This window comes from Larimichthys crocea, chromosome V (assembly GCF_000972845.2).
Source record: "Larimichthys crocea isolate SSNF chromosome V, L_crocea_2.0, whole genome shotgun sequence".
Lineage (NCBI taxonomy): Eukaryota > Metazoa > Chordata > Actinopteri > Sciaenidae > Larimichthys > Larimichthys crocea.
This window is the reverse complement of record NC_040015.1, coordinates 2,876,988-2,897,284: the sequence shown is the minus strand read 5'-3', so window position 1 is coordinate 2,897,284 and position 20,297 is coordinate 2,876,988. Positions and strand designations below refer to the sequence as shown.

The 20,297-nt window shown below is 42.1% G+C and overlaps 1 protein-coding gene across 3 annotated transcripts in view; it reads right to left on the bottom strand.

Moving 5' to 3' along the window:
• si:dkey-288a3.2 (protein phosphatase 1 regulatory subunit 37) overlaps positions 1 to 20,297 on the bottom strand; it is a 53,969-nt gene that overhangs the window by 28,680 nt on the left and 4,992 nt on the right. For 2 of the 3 annotated variants that reach the window (XM_027278742.1, XM_027278744.1), the window contains exons 4-10: positions 11,520 to 11,565; positions 7,919 to 8,019; positions 7,607 to 7,726; positions 5,927 to 6,074; positions 3,287 to 3,442; positions 2,853 to 2,965; positions 156 to 297 (exon numbers count right to left, since the gene is read on the bottom strand). In XM_027278742.1, the coding sequence (XP_027134543.1) occupies positions 156 to 297; positions 2,853 to 2,965; positions 3,287 to 3,442; positions 5,927 to 6,074; positions 7,607 to 7,726; positions 7,919 to 8,019; positions 11,520 to 11,565 (826 nt within the window). The remainder of the gene's footprint in view (positions 1 to 155; positions 298 to 2,852; positions 2,966 to 3,286; positions 3,443 to 5,926; positions 6,075 to 7,606; positions 7,727 to 7,918; positions 8,020 to 11,519; positions 11,566 to 20,297) is intronic. The other variant, XM_027278743.1, reaches the window with a different exon arrangement.

Genomic DNA, 20,297 nt, shown 5'->3' with positions numbered 1-20,297 from the left:
AATAAAAGTTGTATTTATGTGTTTAGGAGCTCTTTCTGCAGATTGGTGTAAATGCATATTAAAAACAATATTATTGGTTCTTTTAATGGGAGTGATCAGATGACTGCGCTCCCTCCGCCGTACATTCAGAGACACACATAGTGCATGTGCTGTACCTTCACAGGTGATGTCGGCTTGGGCCAGGCCGAGCTGCAGTACTGAGCTGTTGACCATCAGAGGCTCCCTGATAGCCTGGATCCCCTCGTTCCCCAGGAGGTTCTCGCCCAGGTCCAGGACCTGCAGGACCTTCAGCACTGGCTGCAAAACAGGGAACCTGAGGTCATGTTGACTGGCATTCATCTCAGCTCATTCCAGTTCCAACTGGAATCAAAAACAGTTTTTAAATTTGAAAGTGTGTCACTCTAAGTGAGCTGAAAGGCTCTGGCCGACAACAGAGCTTTGCTTTCGACTCAGTGTGCTGCGATCAGTGTGCAGTGAGTGTAGAAAGCCTGAGAAGTTTTAATTATCATTATTATTATGCAATGATTATTATTCTTTTTCACAATGTTTCCTCTCATGTTAAACGTTTAGAACTTCTGTTTCTACTCTCCAGAGCCACATTAGCATTGAAGGTTGATTAGCTGGCGCATAAAGCTGGGGGTGTCTGGGGCACAAGAGGCTCATGTTGCCCAACAGCTTGAAGAGGAACGCAGCACCCACTCCTCGGTTGTCCCCTCGCCTCGCCACCCTTGTTAAATTCCTCTGGTCACTGCTCTGAAGAGAGAGGGAGCGTGGGGGCGGAAAGGCAGCCAGGAAGGCAACCAACAGACCCAGGGAGCGTCTTCTTCTGAGTTAATTTGCACCACGGTGACAACAAACACACTTGAGAGGGTCCCCCCACCTTTTTTCCTCACTGAGTCGCGGCACACAGAGGCAACACCACATCCAACGCGTGGCGAGAAGCTTCTCCGGTGAAGAGGGGAGGAGGAGAGGGAGGAAGAGCATCTCGAGTGGATATGCACGAGGGATAATAGCAGACAATTAAAGAGGCGACTGCGTGGTTGAGAGTGTGTGAGAGTCAAGCATGGTTGAAGCCTGTCAAACGTAAACCACGGGAGGGTTGGAGTGAGAAGTTTGAGGGGGGTGGGAGTGTGAAACCACCAAAAACACAGTATGCTTTCACACATGACATGCTGGCTTTAAAGAAAAAGAAAAAGAAAAAAAAAACAGCGGATGCATTCAAAGTAGAAAAAAACAGGTCCCTACATGACATGATCACCTCAGAATATTCATTTTGAGAACTTTTTCAAACAAAGAGTTCATTTAGACATGTTCAGCCAAACTCTAGAAATGGAAGTCAAAGGGGGGATTCTGGCCCACATCTTCCCCCCTTGACTCATCCTTTCCAAAGACAAGCCAACAAGCCACGAGGACAGAGAGGAAAAGCACATACACCAACCAGAAAGGTTAATAACAGCTCTCCTCGTCATCATATTCGACACGACCAGCTACGAGCCTAATTATCATCATTATGGCCTGCAAGGACATCTACTTATCCCCATGACTGGCAGACCGCATGAGCACCCCTCCTTAACACACATCTATTATTTAATCAAACTGTTCCTTCTTTTGGTAGCACTGGAGGAGACAGGGGAAGTGCGTGTGTGCGAGCTTACAAGGCAGGCCTTTAATTTCTAGCCTTTTGACTTTCACAATCGCCACTCACATGACAGGAAGGTGCAGTTTATGCTGCCAATCAGGCGGAAGGAATGCATGTTATTAGGAGTGTACAATGAAACACGTGGAGGCGGGTCGTTTTTAGAGGGGGGGTTCTTTAGATGAGGCCCAGTGCTCCTCAGCAGGAGAGAGGAAAGCAGGTATCAGTCAAACAGTTTAGCTCAACTAGCACAAAGCTAATACGGCTGTTCCAACCACTTCACGGTCGAGGTAGACAGATAGATATCAAGACACGGGCACTTATCCTTCATGTTACAGTTCCCTCTGTCTGCTTCCTTCCTGAGCTGTGGTGTGTGGTTGAAGAGGGAATTCGGTAAGAAAGTCTGTAGCTTGCACTCTTCATCATTTAAAAGGTTCGAGCTCCCATAACTAATTATTTTGCTTCGAATTACAAGTAACAAGAGATGTTAACTGCCCGACCACAGCAGGCACGTTACTTTGCTATTCTGGTCTGTTCTCCACACGGCTTCAAACTCCACCAGGAGAGTATAAGAAACATTTTGCCAGTGAGACTTTGTTAACCTGCTCAGACTTGGTCATCTTCCTTGGCTACATAGTTAAAATGTTTCTCTTTTTGCACACGCGACCAGATTCTCTATGTCGTTCGTCTCTATGCTCGATCCGCTCTGAACAGCAGAACAGCCACGTATTCTCAGCGGAGCCAGGTGGAGAGCTGCTTTCAGGACACTTCTGAAATGGACCACTGCGCTTCTAGTGGGGTTTCAAACATTGACTAGAATGGCTGTGATTAGCTCCGGTAGTCTTGGTGTGCCATGTGGAATTTAACCGTAAGAATGAGTACTGACGCCCGTGTCATAGAAAGATAGTCCTGTGAAGAACACAAAAACAGCTGAAGCAGATGAAAATCACCTTAAGATGGATCTGTCCTTATTTTAGAGAAAGATTACTGTTTACTGTATTGCAGTAAGAACTTAATCGTGGCTCATCCTTCCATTGTCTGACAGGCCTGAATCACGTTGCTAAATATGTCTGATGACTTTACACATCAGTGTGCAGCTCCAGGCTGGAGGCCACTCTGCTTAAAGAGAAGGTCTGCTCTGACAGTAGACTTGATTTCTGACTCTTGGCATGAATAGATTTAAAACAAATCTAAAATCTGTTTTGGTGTTCCTCACCAGAGCCTTGGCCAAATGGACCATTCCAGTTGCAGTAATCTGGTTGTTCCTCAGCAGTAAGACTCTCAGACCAGCCGTCTGCAGCCTCAGACCATCACAGAGCTCCTCCAAACCTGGAGTCAAAAAATAACACAAGGTTTTAGTAATCTGCAGAATGTGTCTACGGCGGCTGCTATATACATAACCTTTACGCAACTCTTTATTAATTATATAATATCAAAGCTGGACTGTGCGAGCTGCAAACTGATGAACCTATTCAGCTGCAGAAAAACAAAGTTTGATTCATTAATCAATAATTAAGGATGGATCCCGGAGTGCTCTTGCAGACGCAGATGTTGTGATGAGGACATGACTTTTTATATATTTTCATATTTCTCAGTGCAGCTTTGAATGAAGACATTCTTTTGGTTGTGTATCAAAGATGAACATCTTACCAGCATCTGCTACAGAGTTGTTGCTCAGCTCCAGTGTCAGTAAAGTGCGGTTGTAGCGTAGCAGGTCTCCAAGCTGCAGGGCGTCCTGGTAGCTGTTCAGCAGGTTGTTGGTAAGGTGGAGCTCTTGCAGGGACCTGTTTGACTTCAGTGCACCAACTAGAAGCAGCAACAAAAGAAAAGAGGTCAGGAACAGGATCCTGAATGGACATGACCACCTTAGAGACAGGAGACACTTCATTTGTCATTGTGGTGACTCAGAGAGCAAACAGCAGACCTAGAAAAAGATTCATCCATGTGTGTGTTAATAAGTTGTGTCCTCTATAACTTTATATTCTAAATAATGAGTCAGGTAAACATATCTCAAGTTTAATCACAAGCTTATGGCATGTTTGCATAGAGAGCTGGTACGTGAGATCCAGTCACGAGTGGTCACCTGAGTAGGAGATGAGCTTGTCGTCACAGGGTAGAGCAGCTAGGAGCGATGAGGACTGGCGTGTATGCAAGTGTGCTCCTCTAACTGTGGATGGAACCACGTGCCCGGCCCACCAATTAAGACATATACATGCTTTTAAATGGATATTAGATAAGATCCATGGGACGAGCATGTCCTCTGAGTGCCAAACATGGGGCCTGTACCGGCGATAGACTGATTGATGGTGAGTGAACTTGAGCATGAAAACGGAGCACAGCAGGAATCGCCGCCTCCTGCAATTACTGCGGTAAAGATCAAGTAGCACTCCTTCATAACCTGAAGGAGCCATTGTTGAAGCCAGAGTTGTGACTTCTGAGCAAAGCAGACCTCAAAACACAGCAGTCAGATTTCAAGCGCCTGTCTTCAGAGTGTCAGTGTGTACACCATTGTTACAATCTTTTCATTGTGCTACTTTCATGGTGTTCTGGAGACATACCTTGTATTTGTGTGTGTGTTGAGGACACTCTCTGTGTGTTTGTGTAACATGTACTGTACTGTGGTACACGTGTCCGTGTTGCCTCAGCCCTCGCTGCCCTTGCATCCAGATCGATCCCGCAGATTTGATCAAGCCTGTTGGGCTGCATGTGGAATGCCAACATTGTCATCAGGCACAGTGGGAACCAAATGTTGGAATCGGTGGGATTGATCCGGTCGACTCCACCGCGAGCGCCCAATCCCGCAATCAGAGGCCCCTCCGATCGAAGACAATGATCCTCAGCTGGGACCCCCCGCTGGGAGGCAAGGAGGGGAGGTAGAGGCGGGCTCGGTAAAGGCAGAGAGGAAGGGGTGGGGTGGGAGACGAGTGTGGGAGGAGGAGGTAGGTTGTGGAGACCCTAAAATATCAAAGAGATCCAGGAAATGGCTAAAAATGTTGGAGGAACAAGTTGCTGTCGGGAAGAGTGGGAAGCATACTGCGTCCATTTGGTTCTTTCTCTGCTCCCAGCTGAGAGCAGATGAGAGGCTGAGGCACAGTTTGGATGGTTTTGTCCTGACAAGAAGTCCGAAAGATTCGACGGACTGACATCTGATCATTGACTGGAATGGAATCATTTTATTGGGATTTTTATTTGATTATCTGACAATGGAAACCTCCATCAACTGAAAAAAATGACTTTCTTTGATGTTTTGATCTTACTTACTGTTACATCACTATTTAGTGCAGCACCTTAGGCCTGTTATCAACTATGTATGTATGTGTGTGTGCGTCCGTACATCCATGTAGAGTACTCAACCCCCCTCTGAGTGTTGCGTTCACCCGTGGTGAGAGTATTTATAGTCTGTGTGTACACTATTTACACAATCCAGAAATTGTGCACATGAGTGTGGGGGGAAGGAGGGTGGGTCATGTGACCCCACCAGTATCCCAGTCCCCCATCTGCATTCTTTATCACCACGGATACCATCCAGCCAATCAATGAAGGTCAGAGGGTCCAGACCTCACTGGAGTTACAGTTTTTTGTTTATTTGAAATTACACTTCATATTCACACTTTATTCATTATTCAGTCTCATCATTTGTGTGTGTGTGTGTGTGTGTGTGTGTGTGTGTGTGTGTGTGCAAGTGTGTGTGTGGTGCAATGGGTGTTTACCATTTGTGGGACTGTGTAAAGATCAAATGTACAACCAAAAAAATGAAGCGTGCATCTCAGGTAATATTTTTGCTGAAGAGACTATGCATCTTAAGTGTGTGTGTTTGTTTGTTTGCATGCGTGCGTGCGTGCGTGCGTGCGTGTGTGTGTGTGTGTGTGTGTGTGTGTGTTTGGGGGCGGGGGTGTCCTGGCTGCCAGAGCCTTTATAGATGTGTGCAGCAGTGTGTAAAGTGACAGGTAAGAGATTAGGCCTCTAATCCGGGTCCAGACCTACAGAGAGGGTCACAGGTCAAAATCTGGTCCTGCTGGCCACAGGACACACACACGCACACACGCACACACACACACACACACACACACACACACACACACACACACACACCTACACACACACACACACACACACAATTACAAATGTACGTAGACACGTGAATTTATTTATACTGTATCATGACTGAGTATTCAGAAGCTGAAGCTCAGTGAGAAAAAACTGCCTGTGTATATGTGTGTGTGTGTGTGTGTGTGTGTGTGTGTGTGTGTGTGTGTGTGTATGTGTGTGTGTGTGTACTGCACGTCATACCCAGTGTGTATAGCGGCACGCCGCTGAGCTGGGCATTGTGAAGGCGTAGCACTGTGAGCCGGCTGGTCAGCAGAGCTTTAGATAGCGACTGGGCCGGGTAGTCGACCACGGGCATGTTACACACATCCAGCCTGGATAGACGCACACTCTGAAACACACACACACACACACACACACACACACACACACACACATGCAGAAACAATAAATACAGACAAATGCACAAAGAACTAGTTTGAGATGCATCAGAATGTCTAATCTGCCCAAAAGTAGAGAGAGAACAAAAGAGGGAGACGATGTGTGGTGAAAGAAAGAGCTTCACTATCAGTCAGCACTGCTGAAAGAAAAGTGCAGACTCTAACTGTGGACTACCAGTCTGTCAGAAAACAGCAGCAAGAACAAAATACGACAGATGAGTGATGGGATGGTCAGGCCCATGATGTGGAGGGTAGACAGGAAGGTTTTGATAGGTGTAGAATGGTGAGCTTAGCTGAGTAGAGGTTTGGAGGGTACATTAGAGGATATGAGGATGTCTGGCGGGGTTAGGAGAGTCCAATAAAGTAACTAAAAGTTAAAAGTTAAAATCAAAGTTTTCCCCTAAATGTAGACCACAATCATTCCCTAACATGATGCAAGTGACTGAATCTGAAACATTATAAAAACTGTAAAACTGCTCAGCATAATATTTAGCATAACATTGATTTTCTAACTAAGCACCAGTGTAACATGTTTACAGCCTGGTACAAAAAACAGTTTTGGTCTCTGTAGCTAATTTCCCCATTCATGACAACTGTACTGAGGGTGAATTTATATACAACTCATCTGTTCATGTTATATTATGGCATGAATGCTTTGATTGAAACATGGGTGCTGCTACAGTGGCTTGTTTGAGTAACCAGGTGTCATTCCGCCCACCTCAGGTCTGCTGATGATCCACGTCTTTGCTCTTTCTTACCACAAAACCAAACGCCAGACTTTGTGCAGTGTGTTTGCCAGCAGCTATACCTTACAGAGCTATTGGAACTGGCGTATGCCGTGATGAACTTTCATTGCACCACTCTGATCGGACCAGGGCTTCACAGGGAAACATGTTTACTGTTGCCTTCCTCTATTTTTTCATAAGACTGGGCGATCTATGTTACTCTCCATAGATGAATTTCATCTTTGTTCTCTGAATTCACAATAAAAGTCTGAGCTGCTGTCCTAAAGTAAGACAACAAAAAAACTAATGAAAGCATCAGAGTACAAAGTTACCAACATAATGAAGTGAAGAATGGAGTCTTCAAGACGTTGACGCAGAGAGGGTCTGTACATTTTGAAAATATAATATTGACTCGATGTGTTGCTCAAAGTCCTCACATTGTTTTGTCCCACTTCGATCACACACACACACACACACACACACACACAAACACACACACACACACCAGTCAGTAGTAATATTTGACCTCACAGCTAATCAGTTATGCCTGCTAATGCTATCTGCGATGCTGCAGTAATGCAGCGTGTGTGTTCTGATGTGTTTATGCTTGTGTTCGCAGTGGGAGAACTTCTCACCCTGTTTGCTCTGCCCTGCGTCTTCAATCCATGTAATGTGCAACAAACTCACTTTCTAGGATGTACATTATCCCCCGGAGAAAGCCTACAAGAAAAGATTACTATTCCACTGTGTCAGCCAACCTGCTTTATCAAATGAGCGAGGGCCCTCCAACACGATGTTCCCATACTGCTGTTGTCGGAAATGTCAAGATGGGTTGTAGATTCATAGTACAAAATCATATCCAGCAAGGACGATGCTCCCTGGAAGAGAAAAAAATCGTGGAGGAGAAAAAATGAAGAAAGCAAGGCCCCAAATTTGACAGGAATGTTATGAAGTTCTTTTGGAAGGAAAAAAATAGGCTCTAATCTGATCCAGGGGCAGGCCTGAATATGAAACTGTATTGGAATTGGAAGACGAAGATGAGGAAAATAAGTTTTGCTCATAAAACTCACATTTTCTTCCAGTTGGGCTGCCTGCAGATTGATGAAATCAAAGTGCAGCGATTTCAGGACGACTTCCAGAGCTTCACAGGAGCGGTGGTCTAATCGCTCACCTTGATAGAGGCAAGCAATCAAACGGAAGATAATTGGGAGGCTGTTTGCTAACAGGCAAAATTGCACGACTCTAAATGTGCTTTATCCTTTTTCTGAAATGAACATTTCAACAGAAATCACGACAAAACAACTTCCTTTGTAGGCAAAGTTTATCCCTGAGTGTGTGTATGTTTTCTTTTAATAAAGTTCTGAGACAGAGACAATCAGAAAGAGAAATAATGATGACAGTTACAAGAAACACCACGCACTTTCTCATGATTGGACTTCCAAGATGGGAATGCTCGAGTGTCCATTGATTACTGACTGCCTGTAGAACATTATAATCAATAAAATGATGTGTAATAACTTTACACCAACTCAACTTCCAAAATCTTTGAATGCAGTCTGATCACTTTATACTTTCAGGTAGAAATCAACTATACCATAATAAAATTAAATTAACAATGTTGAAATTACCAAAGCTGATGAACTTAATTGCATTTATTTAAGGCGACATTATGTAACTTTTCTGTCATAAAGGAACACATTTCAAATCATGCTGATGCTACACGGACATGTAATCCTGTCCTGTTACTTTGTGCTCCGAGGAAATGGTAAATACTTATATAACACCTTTTTAGTCTTCCGACCACTCAAAGCACTTTACACTACATATCTCATTCACCCATTCACACACATTCATACACTGATGCCACTGGCTACCATGCAAGGTGCCAACTGCTCATTAGTTTGAGGAGCTAACCATTCATACACATTCACACACTGATGGCACAGCCTTCAGGAGCAATGTGGGGTTCAGTATCTTGCCCAAGGACACTTCAACATGCAGACTGGAGGGGATCAAACCGCCGATCATCTGATTAGTGGACGACCCGCTCTACCTCCAAGCCACAAGCCGCCAAACTCTCAGTCACACACTGATTTTGGTGAAACTGGATCATATTTTATGGAGAAAATGTTTTCTGGTTTTCCCTCTGATGTCCTGCAGCTGCTCTGCCTCAACTCTCTGTGATTTACAGTGCTGTTAGCTAAGTCAGTCCAGTCTGTTAGCTGGGCTGTGTTAGTGGTTACACTGGTATCACAGGTGTTCTTACTGTTGGACTAGTCAGTAATATTAGCTGCTGCTATGTCTTGTGCTGTTGACCTTGTTGATGTTTGGCTGTTAGTAAAGTTGTCGACTCGCTAGTTTTTGATCATAAGTAATGTAATCAGAACAAATACTCGAGTACAGTGGCTCACTGTGTGAATGTGTGTGAATGGTTAGCTCCTCAAACTGATGAGCAGTTGGCACCTTGCATGGCAGCTAATGCCATCAGTGTATGAATGGGTGTGAATGGGTGAATGAGATACGTACTGTAAAGAGCTTTGAGTGGTCAGAAGACTAGAAAGCTGTTATACAGTATAAGTACAGTCCATTTACCATTTACAGCTGTCCATATTTACCACAGAGGGATTACGCTGAGCAACAAAAAATTCTACATAATGCTGCTTTAAATGCAGTTATAGGTTCTTCTTCCTGTTTGATCCTTGATTTGTCTACTTCACTTAATTTCAAAGGGAAATATTACACTTTGACTCCAACACATTTTGTTGCTGTGTATAAACTTTATGATAACATTTGAATGTTGTTATGGTTACAGTAATAATATAGCTCATGTAATGTCATTTTAAATGTAAATTTTTTAAATAAATGATGATGTTTCTGTGCCCCTGGTTTTCCATGTTATACCAGAAACAAACTGATTTTATTGATTTTATGATGCGTGCAAGGAACCTGGGATGACAAACATCTCTTGGAATGAAGAATTTAAGTAATTTAGATTTTTACTCACAGCTGCCACAATCTGAACACTGGTAATATTTCAGCTTCATCTGCACAAATGTATGTAAATCAAACATTTTCTTCTTCTTTTTTTTAAATTTCAGTCATATAAGTCCTTTTTTTGTTTAAACGTGATTATTGTGTTTTTAGGATTGAACAGGAATCACTGCATCATTTTGTAATCTGATTACTGTGACACGTCACTTCTTCATAGCCCATATTTAATGATCTTTTATATTTGAAAGTGTGTTTGTGAATTACAGGAATTACAGTTCAGACTGGGTAATCTGATTACTGTTTCTCTCCAATCCTGATCAGAAGTCACACTCCAGATCAAACTGTGACTGATCAAACAAATCCACGTGACTTTTAAGACTCAATCTCTGCCTCTCCTGGGTTCATTCTTATCTCCCCGGCCAAGAAGGGGGAATGATAATTACTTTCATAATTATTTCCAAAATGATTTTTTTCCCTGTTTTTTAACAATAATCACTTAGCTGAGCGATGGCAGAGGGCGTGTGGGGTGGAAGGGAGAACCATCTGAAATCCCATTTTTCTAATCCGCCCTGCGTCGGGAAGATAATAAGGCAGCGACACCCGCAGTCAGATGTCATCAGTGCGTGACGACAGTGACGCCCATCATGGCATCGCACGCAACTTTACACTGCTGCTGTATGCAGATGTGTCTGCTGCTCCTGCCGCTGCTGTGCTTCTATACTTGTGAGAAGCAGCAGAGTTTGAAGACCTTCAGAGTGAGGACACTCTGTCCAGTGTTCACTCATAGACACTGTTAATGAGGATCAGATATAGATTGAGATTGATCATATTTAAAAAGGCTACAGTCAAATTTAGTTCAGGATTTGGGTTCAGGGTTTATATTTGAACTGGTTTGGGTGATGATTATGAATAATTCCATTTAAGATTAGGCACTGATTCAGGTTTAATTAGTGCTAGGGTGGAGATTAGTATAGGATCAAGGCCAGAATAAGCATCAGATTTAAAGCTATGATTGGATTGATGTTGTTACTATTGTTTTCTTATGTTTTAATAGATAGGAAAAATTGAACTGACTACAGGAAACAGTGGAATTCACCGTCACACCTACTCACCCCAACATATGTGTCATCCTGTCAGCCGAACCAGCAGTTCTCTTCATTCAAGGTTTTTTAACACAGATTTCTATTGGAACTTCTAAATAATTGTGTTTTTGATAAGCATATGAAAAGAAATCTAAGGAGGGTCTAAGGACAGAGGGTGTCACTCCCTGTACAGATTGTAAAGCCCTCCGAGGCAAATTAACTTTGTGACTTTGGGCTATACAGATAAAATTGATTTCAATTTTTCGATTTTCAAATGCAGCAAACAAAAGATATACACTCATTTTGTTCAACAAGATCATTTCAATAAATCAAAAATTTAAGACTAAATGTGAGGTGTGTGTTAGTGTGCGTGTGTGTGTGAAGTATAATGAGATACAGGATCAAAAATCTCACATCATAAATGATTTGTTGTAACATTTTCATGACATGATTATATTTAAAGCTACCTCTTATTAAATATTTGTTTATAATTACACGTTGAAAATGTAAAACATTCCAAAACCATCCAGTGCATCATGAATGTCACATAAAGTCCTCAATCATATTTAATAATGAGGGAGTGAAGCGCTCAGCTTACCTTTGAGATCCAGACATTTCACACTGCCACCTACACACACACCCTGCTGAGAGAGAGACAGAGAAAGGGGTAGAAACAGGAGGTGTGAGGGAAAGGCGCGAACACACACACACATATACACACACACACATATACACACACACACACACACACACACACAGATATTTGGCAGTGCACCATCCTCCCTCCCCAGTCTCTTTCCGCACGGCCTCTACATCCATGCCACACTGTACCGGTTTCATCGGGGAGGCTTATGGGACGCCAGAGCATGAATTATGAATTTCACACAGTTTACCGCCGTCGTTGATGGTGACACGGCGTCCTAATTAACCAGTGTATAATAATTAGAAACAGCTGGTCATCAGTTGATGTGTTCATTTGCCAGAGCCAGTGTTCCACATACATCTAATTTGACTGCATCAATCACCGGAGGTGGCAGATTTGTGCGGATGCTGGAAAACGCAGATTTTTTTTCTACTGACGAGCAAAACAGGGAACAGGGTGTTTTTTTTAAACTTGCTTTTATAGATGGTGTGACATGAGATCATTACGTCTTTTTTTTATTTTCACCTCTGACATGATGATCCTCTCTGACAGGCATTTATGTGGAGATTTAAAGGCAGTTATGCATCTGAAGTGTAGTTTATGGCTGATCAGGGCAGGCTCAGGTCAGCAGCTGCTACCGTCAAACAATTCACCAGCGTGGATTCAAAGGAGGACTGCTGTCCAATGATCAAATGCTGTTTCACAGACGTGTTCTAGAAGAACGGAGCTCTGGCAGATATTTGGATATTTAACTGAGGAACTGAAAATTCATTTCAAATATCAGTTAGTGGAATCATCAATTAGGGACCACCAGGGGGCCCCAAAAGTGAACAAATTCAAACCATGAGTCTGCCTCCCTCCATTCATTTCTATCTCTCAAGAAGTAAAGTACCAAACATGTTGAACTTTTTATTTATTTGATTTGAATCTCAGCAGTTACACACATTCACGCATTACAGCTCCAATAACATGTTCAACATTTGTGAGAAAGCGCCTCGCTCTGACGGATTTGTTTCGTTTCTGTCTTTCTGTTTTTGTCCTCACTTTCCTCTGGTTTGGAGGGGGCGGGGCTCAATTGGAAGAAAAAAAAAATGTTGCTGTATATTTGTGTGCACCAATAAGGAGGCAGCTATATTATAGTCAAAATGTGATGAGGTCGTTTGCTTTTGTCACCAGGCCACTGTCAATCAAATGTGACCAAACCACACCCGCATGTTTACAATAATAATAATAATAATAATAATAATAATAATAATAATAATAACATAGTCATTTATTTATTATAATTCAGACATTCAAGTTTCCTGGGACTTAAATGTCTTGCTGGCTTGTTGCTGTCAATATCACTCCAAAATATTTTGTATTATAATATAAGTCATTCACAGTGTCTCTTTGCTGTTTCTTTATCAACAGACAGGAAATAAGGTGTGGTGGTGCCCAATTCTGCTCAGGGACCCAAAAAAGCCTCGTCTGAGCCCCGTCACCCCCACCATGTCAGCTCTCTGACTGCCTCCCCTGCACTGACTCATCTTGGCTGCCTCGCTGAATTGCCGCCTTATTTGCGAGCGGTGCCGTGTTTCGTCTCTGGTTGCTAAATTTGATTCATTGTTCAAAGGGACGCGGGGAGTACAAAAGGACTTGGAAGGCTTTCCTTGCTCGGCTCTCGTGCTACAGAGAGGAGAGCAAGGCGGGAGACAAAAAAAAAAAAAAAAACATCGGCCATAATGTGCTCCTGTTGAAAGAATTAGACAGATCAATGGGACATAAATTGCACTGTTTATGTATACAAGAGGCTGGTGTGTAATTGGTAGAGGTGGCTGAATTTCCCCCCGTAATCATCTTAACTGAGACACACACACGCACAAATGTGTCTACATGCACATTTATACACTGAGTGAGAATGTGTGTATATGTACAGTGTGTGTATGTGTGAGTGCGCTTTAACACACAGCCCGTCGTATAGAAATAAAGCAGTTTTCTGTCACTGTGAGCTCCATGTTCACGACACCACTTTGATCCCAAAACTACAATCACGATTTGTGGGTCTAGTTCTATATTTATTCTGTATTTTAATTTGATCTGTATTAATTGTTTTGTCTTAAATAGTATTTTAACCTTATTTGGAAGATTGCAGTGTTCCATAATGTGCCATAAAAGATCCGATCTATACTATCATTATTATTATTATTATTATTATTATTGTTGTTGTTGTATTGGCTCAAAACAAGCACCAAGCAAACATTTGGTTCTTTCTTTCTTTATGTAATAATTCAATTTAATTAATTAAATAATCTTTCAAATAGACTTTTTTTCATACACAGGCAGCTGTCATGAATCAGAAATATGCATCAGAAACTGTGTGAAATCTGTGGCTACACATTATGCTCATTACACTCTACATACATAGTAAACTAAAATACGGAATCATATTTTGTGTGTTGGCTCTGAAAACAACACGTGTCTCTTAAAGCTGATTGGTGGATGTGTTCTCCCTCACTATCAGCACTCCATCAGGTCTCTTTAACCCCTTTTAGATCGACCTGAAATGTCCCTGTGAGTATTACAGGCTCGTCATCATCTCACTTCAGATTATGAAAAATCAGTTTGGGAGTGTTTTTTTTGTTTTGTTTGTTTGTTCTGAAAAGTTGTTTTGGGTGTCTGTGTCCAGCTCGCTCCATTCATCTCTTTTGTGACTTTGTGTGCATTTGTGTCATCTCTGAATTTTTGTTTGGTCTGTCACAACAGCAACAACACAAAAAACAACACAAAAAACAACACAAAAAAACAACGTGTCAGCGTGTGCTCGCGTCCGGCTGGCGACTGCTTGGTGAAACCGGTCTGTTTGTGGCACCGAGCCAAAGAACAACGCTCAGTTAGAATGTGCAAGCAAGTGGCTGGCTACCCATATCACACTCCCAAACACACACACACACTCAGAGAAAGAGAGAGAAACACACACGCAGCACTTCCTCCTCCTCACAAGAAATACAGTGGCGGCTGTTTTTCATCTTAATGAATTTCTGAACTTGTTCGTTCCCTCTCCGCTCGCCGCTGCCTCATGGTGAAAGACGGAAACCGAAGGCGTCGGCTGCCAAATCAATTGATGTGTCAGGAGGGAGAGAGGACAAAATGGAGTGATAAAAAGAAAAGCGTTCCTTCCCTCACACACAGACGCACACAGGCAGCAGGAAAAGACAGAAAGAGGGGGGTCTGCTTCCCAAACTTGACTTCCACAGAAGTCATCTCCGGTGCATTCACTATTCTTCACTCAACCGTCCAGAGCTGCTCTGCCTCTCGGGTGGCTTTGTATTAAAAACTGTTTGAGTGCACTTTTTTTCTCCTTAGCCCGTTTAATTAACTGACAAAAAAAAAAAAAAAAAAGAAAAAAAAAAATCGAAATAAAATATATATATATTTGTATGTATTTTTAACATGCGTTTCAGAGCTCTTAGGGGTTAAAAATCACCCCCGCATTTTCCTTTCAGCATCTTTTCTGCAATAAAGGATAAATTATTTAAAATAACACGACCTTTTATCTCACACCCTTTGAAGGCAGCAAATTAAAAATGTAAATTGGGAGCTAATTAATATGCAAATGTATTCGTTCGCTGTTAACAATTAGCAATTAAAGCTGCAGTGTCTAGAAAGAGCACAGACAAAATTAGTAACTTCATTTATCATTTAAAAAAAAGAAGAGATCTAAAAACATACATAAAATTCTAATTGACTTTTACAGTATTTCCCTCTGTCACCGCCTTTGTTCAGCCGCACTGCTTTTGAAATATACGATAGCGTGCATTTAGCGACTTAATTAATGCCACTATGTGTAAAATATACTGTCCCCTCAAATGGCTGATGTCAAAAATAATGTACACATTCAGGGCTGAGCGGCGAATGCTCGGTTGGAAGTGTGTGTGTGTGTTTCAGAGTGTGTAAACGCGACATCGCACAGCTTCAGCAGACAGATCTGTGTGTTTGGGTGTGTTATACATTTGAACTGCTGAATTTGAAAGTTTCTCACTGTGATTCTATCAGCCTTCACACCAGAGGGAGGAGAGAGATCACACAGCGTTATCCATTTTAAACTTGATGATTATTTTCCTTTGAAACTTCATTGAAATAAATCATCTATATAATAACAAGCTGGTCAGAATGATGCAGGCGTTTTGTAACATTTCTGAATGTGGGTAACGTGTTCGAAAATAGGCCACTGCAGTGTTTACTAAAAACAGCCTGACGAAGGAAGACGGTGTGGAGGGATGCTGGGATTCTTGCATCACATGGGTCTGTTCTTTGGCACAAACATTCCTTTTGATTCGATCAAACTTTATTTCGGTCTGTGAGATAAAATACATTTGAAGAAGCTACAGAATAATGATGTAATTACCACCCTTTTTAGAATATTCATTACATACAAAAAAAGGCTGATCAGGGATGATCAGTACTCATTTTTTGAAGATAAACCCAGCCTAAAATATGAATACAATTGCAACACTGCTGTCACACACACAGTGAGAAGATGAACCTCCACAGTGACACCTGAGAGCAGAGAACCTGTCGCAGCTGTCACCCAGTTACTACGCCACCACGCCAAAATGGTGGTGGTGGTGGGATCCTGTGCTCTCACAAGTGGCCATGACCGCAAAATACACCCCTCCTCTCTCTATCGCAGTGAGGGATGTCAGAAGTGTGAATCGGTCTGAGGTTACATAACAACAATAGCTTCATTTGTGCACCACCTATCAGCTCCAAGCCCATTACAACAAAGACGTGCACCGCGCGCTTCTCGGGAAAACAGAGCAACGTAAAATCAGGGGAGAGATTAACATAATTAATGTAAAACAAGATGGAAAACACACAAACCTCCTCACACTGGAGAACGCAGACAGGTGGCCTTCTCACACACACGCACACAAAGTTTACACATGTTACAACCAAACCTGAATGTGATGTGAATAAATGTTTTAGTGAAATGTAAGACGATTTATGATTGAATCATTATTTATAACAAACATCTATTTGAATGATCTAAATCATTTGATTGAAGAAAAACAGACATTTTATAGTTTGGATGGACAGCTCTGTCTGTAGCATATAAAATCAACAAATCAACACATTCTTTGTCAGACTGGCTCTGAATGTCGGTCTGAGCAGAACTAGAGTTTTTTAATCTCGACATTTCATCCTTTTTTTCTAAACATTTTCCTTTTCCTCCTTTCTCTTCCTTGTGTATTCATCTTTGTAACAAACATAAGTTATTGTGGACATTTGAAGTTCATTTACAGTTCTTTCTGGACTTAGAGAATATATCTGATATTATTCTACGGCAGAGAAACACTCCTGAAGACTGAGACCGTCAAATCAAAGAACCTTTATGGAAAATCCTGGATGTTTTTTGTCATGTGTGAAGTGATGAGTAAACCTGAGGACAAGCACATGGTTCATATGTTTACATATGCACCAGCCTGTACAGACTCTTTGTAAACATTTGGTCTCCTCTGTGTGAACCCTCAGTGAGTCCCAGCCTGTAATATTATCCCACTTACAAAAGCACTCATATTACTTGTGCGACCACCCAGCCATGCAAATTCAATTCAGCCTAATAGTGCACCACCAATAGTGCATCGCACATGCCATTCAGTTTAACTGCAACTGGTCCGAATTCAATTAGAGGCAGAGGATGTAAAATAGAGTCTTTCACACGTAGACAAGGTTTTATCCTTTTTCACTTCTGCATGCTGTTTCCAAAAAGGCGTTAAAGCAAGATCGTGTGAAACTACAATGGAAAGGCTGTGGAGTCAGTGTGTTTTAAATAAAGCATGTTGAGTCTGACAGTGTGTGTGTGTGTGGAGGCCGTCTGAATGACAGACTGAAGTGTGTTAGTGGCAGGTCCCGTGGTGATCCTCATCCCGACCCATACTCCCCGCTTCTCTCCTTTTTTTCTCCGTGTGATCGTACGGCTGCCACTGTACGCCATTTCAAATGTGCCACTAACTGCCCCGTTATCGCCGCCTCGGCCTGTAATGAGAGGAGCGACATATGTCCGGTCCCCCTGCTGTTTCCTGATAAGCGCTCGCATTCAGACGCATGCAGCAGCAGTCCTCCACCTCCCCCTTCTCCTCTCTGTCTTTTATTCTGCATGCAAAACCTGCTAACAACCACACAGGAAAAAAGTGTGGCACTTACTTAGTGACATTTACCTCGCTGCAGACTATTCCGCACGAGTGAGGGGGGGCTGCAATAACAATCAGCATGCATTTAATTTAAAAGAAAAAAATGTTCCCTTCAGAATTAGGCAGGCAGAGAGAGATATAGCTTTCAGTGTGTGTGTGTGTGTGTGTGTGTGTGTGTGTGCGTGGAAGGAGCCATAACAGTTGTGCCGGCAGACTTCCGCAGTGCAACATTAATGCTAATCAAAAGAGCTGAGAAAGCAGCGGTGGTCTGTAAAAACAGATTTTCTCTTGTCTTTTCATTTCTGGAGGGACCGTCCCTCGCCCCTCCTCCCTCCTCCCTCCCCAGAGGGATTTATCTGGGGAAAATAACATTTGTGGGTATTGAATCTGACCCCATGAATTTACGAGAGGCATATTGTCATGTATGGACATTTTTTTCTTAGCTGTGGGATAAATAATGAAAGCTAAGTTGTGGTAAATGATTTCTCTTCAGTCCACTCAACTGAATAATCTGCAAGGGAAACAACCACTAAGCTATTCATTAGAAGATTTGCCAACATGCAACTAATTCCGAGCTTATTCTCCAAATATCATGGAGAGAATACAAACTTGTGGTCTGAGCTCGCTTGATTTAGAATCCTTTTGTGTTTGGAGGGTTGGAAAAGACTTCACTGCAACCTAAAAAAACAACAACAGCTCTAATAAATCAATCAACAAATCACTCCGCATAATATGGAGGGAGGAAGTTTGAGCCAATCCACACAGACTCGTGGATGTCATCGTTTCTTTTGTAAAGGAGGAGAGTAAACTGTGATGAGAGAACGTGCACATTCAAACAGTCTGCTGTGACTTTCATATATATGTACATATTTATAGAAATGTACAGTATTTTGGCAGTCTGCATAGTTTTGTGATGTGACTTCAATAAGATATCCCATCATGCTTTGTTAACACGGTGAATCCATTTTAGTGGGCGTATTTTGTTAATATAATGTATATATAAAATCTGTGTGTTTGTGTGTGTGCAGAACTTAGTTTTATTTATTTATTGTCTGGACAGGACCTTTAAATGTTGGATCCAGGAGCATTTTGGAGCTGTGTAAACAGCACCACCTGTATTAGATCCTAATGTGCTTCACAGTTCTTTCTCAATTTGAATATAAATCAGTGTAGTTAAGCTTCTTCCCTCGTGCCAAAAACAGTCGTGTAGAGACGGAGCTTGATCATCTCAATTACCTTTCTAATCACAGAGCGAGCCAAACAGCCTCACAGAGGGTTTGTACAGTCAAATCACAGTGGTTAAGCATGGCGGCCTCAGACCTGGCTCCAACCTATTATTGTTTACCGCCTGTATGAAGACGTCACCAACAGCAATTTTACTGTTTTATCCACTTAAAACATTTCAAAGGAGTGCAAAGAGGCCCGAGGGTGCAATAAAAAAAGCTTTAAATAGTGTTCAGCGCCGGTCCTCGGGGATCGCCCCGCGCCTGAAAAGACCTAATTTAATAAATTTGCTCTTTAGGCGTTTGTCTTTTCGTTTTGCATCGTCTTATTATGGATTCATTCGCATTAAGCCCTTTTGGTCTAAATATTGCTACTCTTAGCTAATGCTTAACCATACATATTTTACTCTTTCAGGAGGACCACCTACATTCCTTTTCAATGCGACTGGGTTCATTAGCACCTCGGAGATAATACGGCGGCTGTATGCTTAATGTAAGCACTGCTAAGTCTCTAATTTTCCACAAATAATTCTCCTTGATCTCAAGTCAAATTTATGCAGGGGGGGCACCGAGTCTTCATCTTAACATGGTTGGTCCAAGTAGAGTAAGTGTGTACATAAAATGAATTATAAATAGAAGACTGTGTGTTTCAAGTGTGGCTAAGAGAAAATAAGTTAGTTTATTTTACTGGAGTGTGTGTGTGTGTGTGTGTGTGTGTCTGTGTGTGTGTGTGATACATATTTTTTATTCTTGCACTGGAGAATTGATGCAAGTGTGACAGATTTCTGATCAGTACATGTAATTATACATTCTGAGAGCAACACATCAATAAATATAAATCTGTGTTAATTTGTATTATTATTTTTAAGAAAGAATAAAGAGAACGAGGCTTTTTCCTGACACTGAGACAGAACGCACAGCGCAGTTACGTGCAAAGGCAATGGAAAGACACGAGTGGGCACGGTTATATGCAAATTCTCCTGGGGTGACACAATCTGATGCAAGGATACATCCATATGAGTTCAAACTGCTTGAGCCAAAAATGTCCTCATCCTGGGGCTTTATGAATCTACTCCATACACCTACAGAGACAATGAGAAAGGCAGAGACTGGAGGAAGAGGAACAGTGCACAGATTGTATTTGTGGCTGTGTGGGGAGAATAAACTACAGTGACTTTGTGAGGTTCACTTCCTGTCTGGACACCTTCAAACTGCTCACACACACTCACAGTGCTGGTGGGTGTGTTCTCGCTGGGCCTCTTTAAATACTAAGCTCAGCACATTATTTAGTCATAATCCTGCTATACTATAAGTAAGTAACACAAGTTATGTTACAT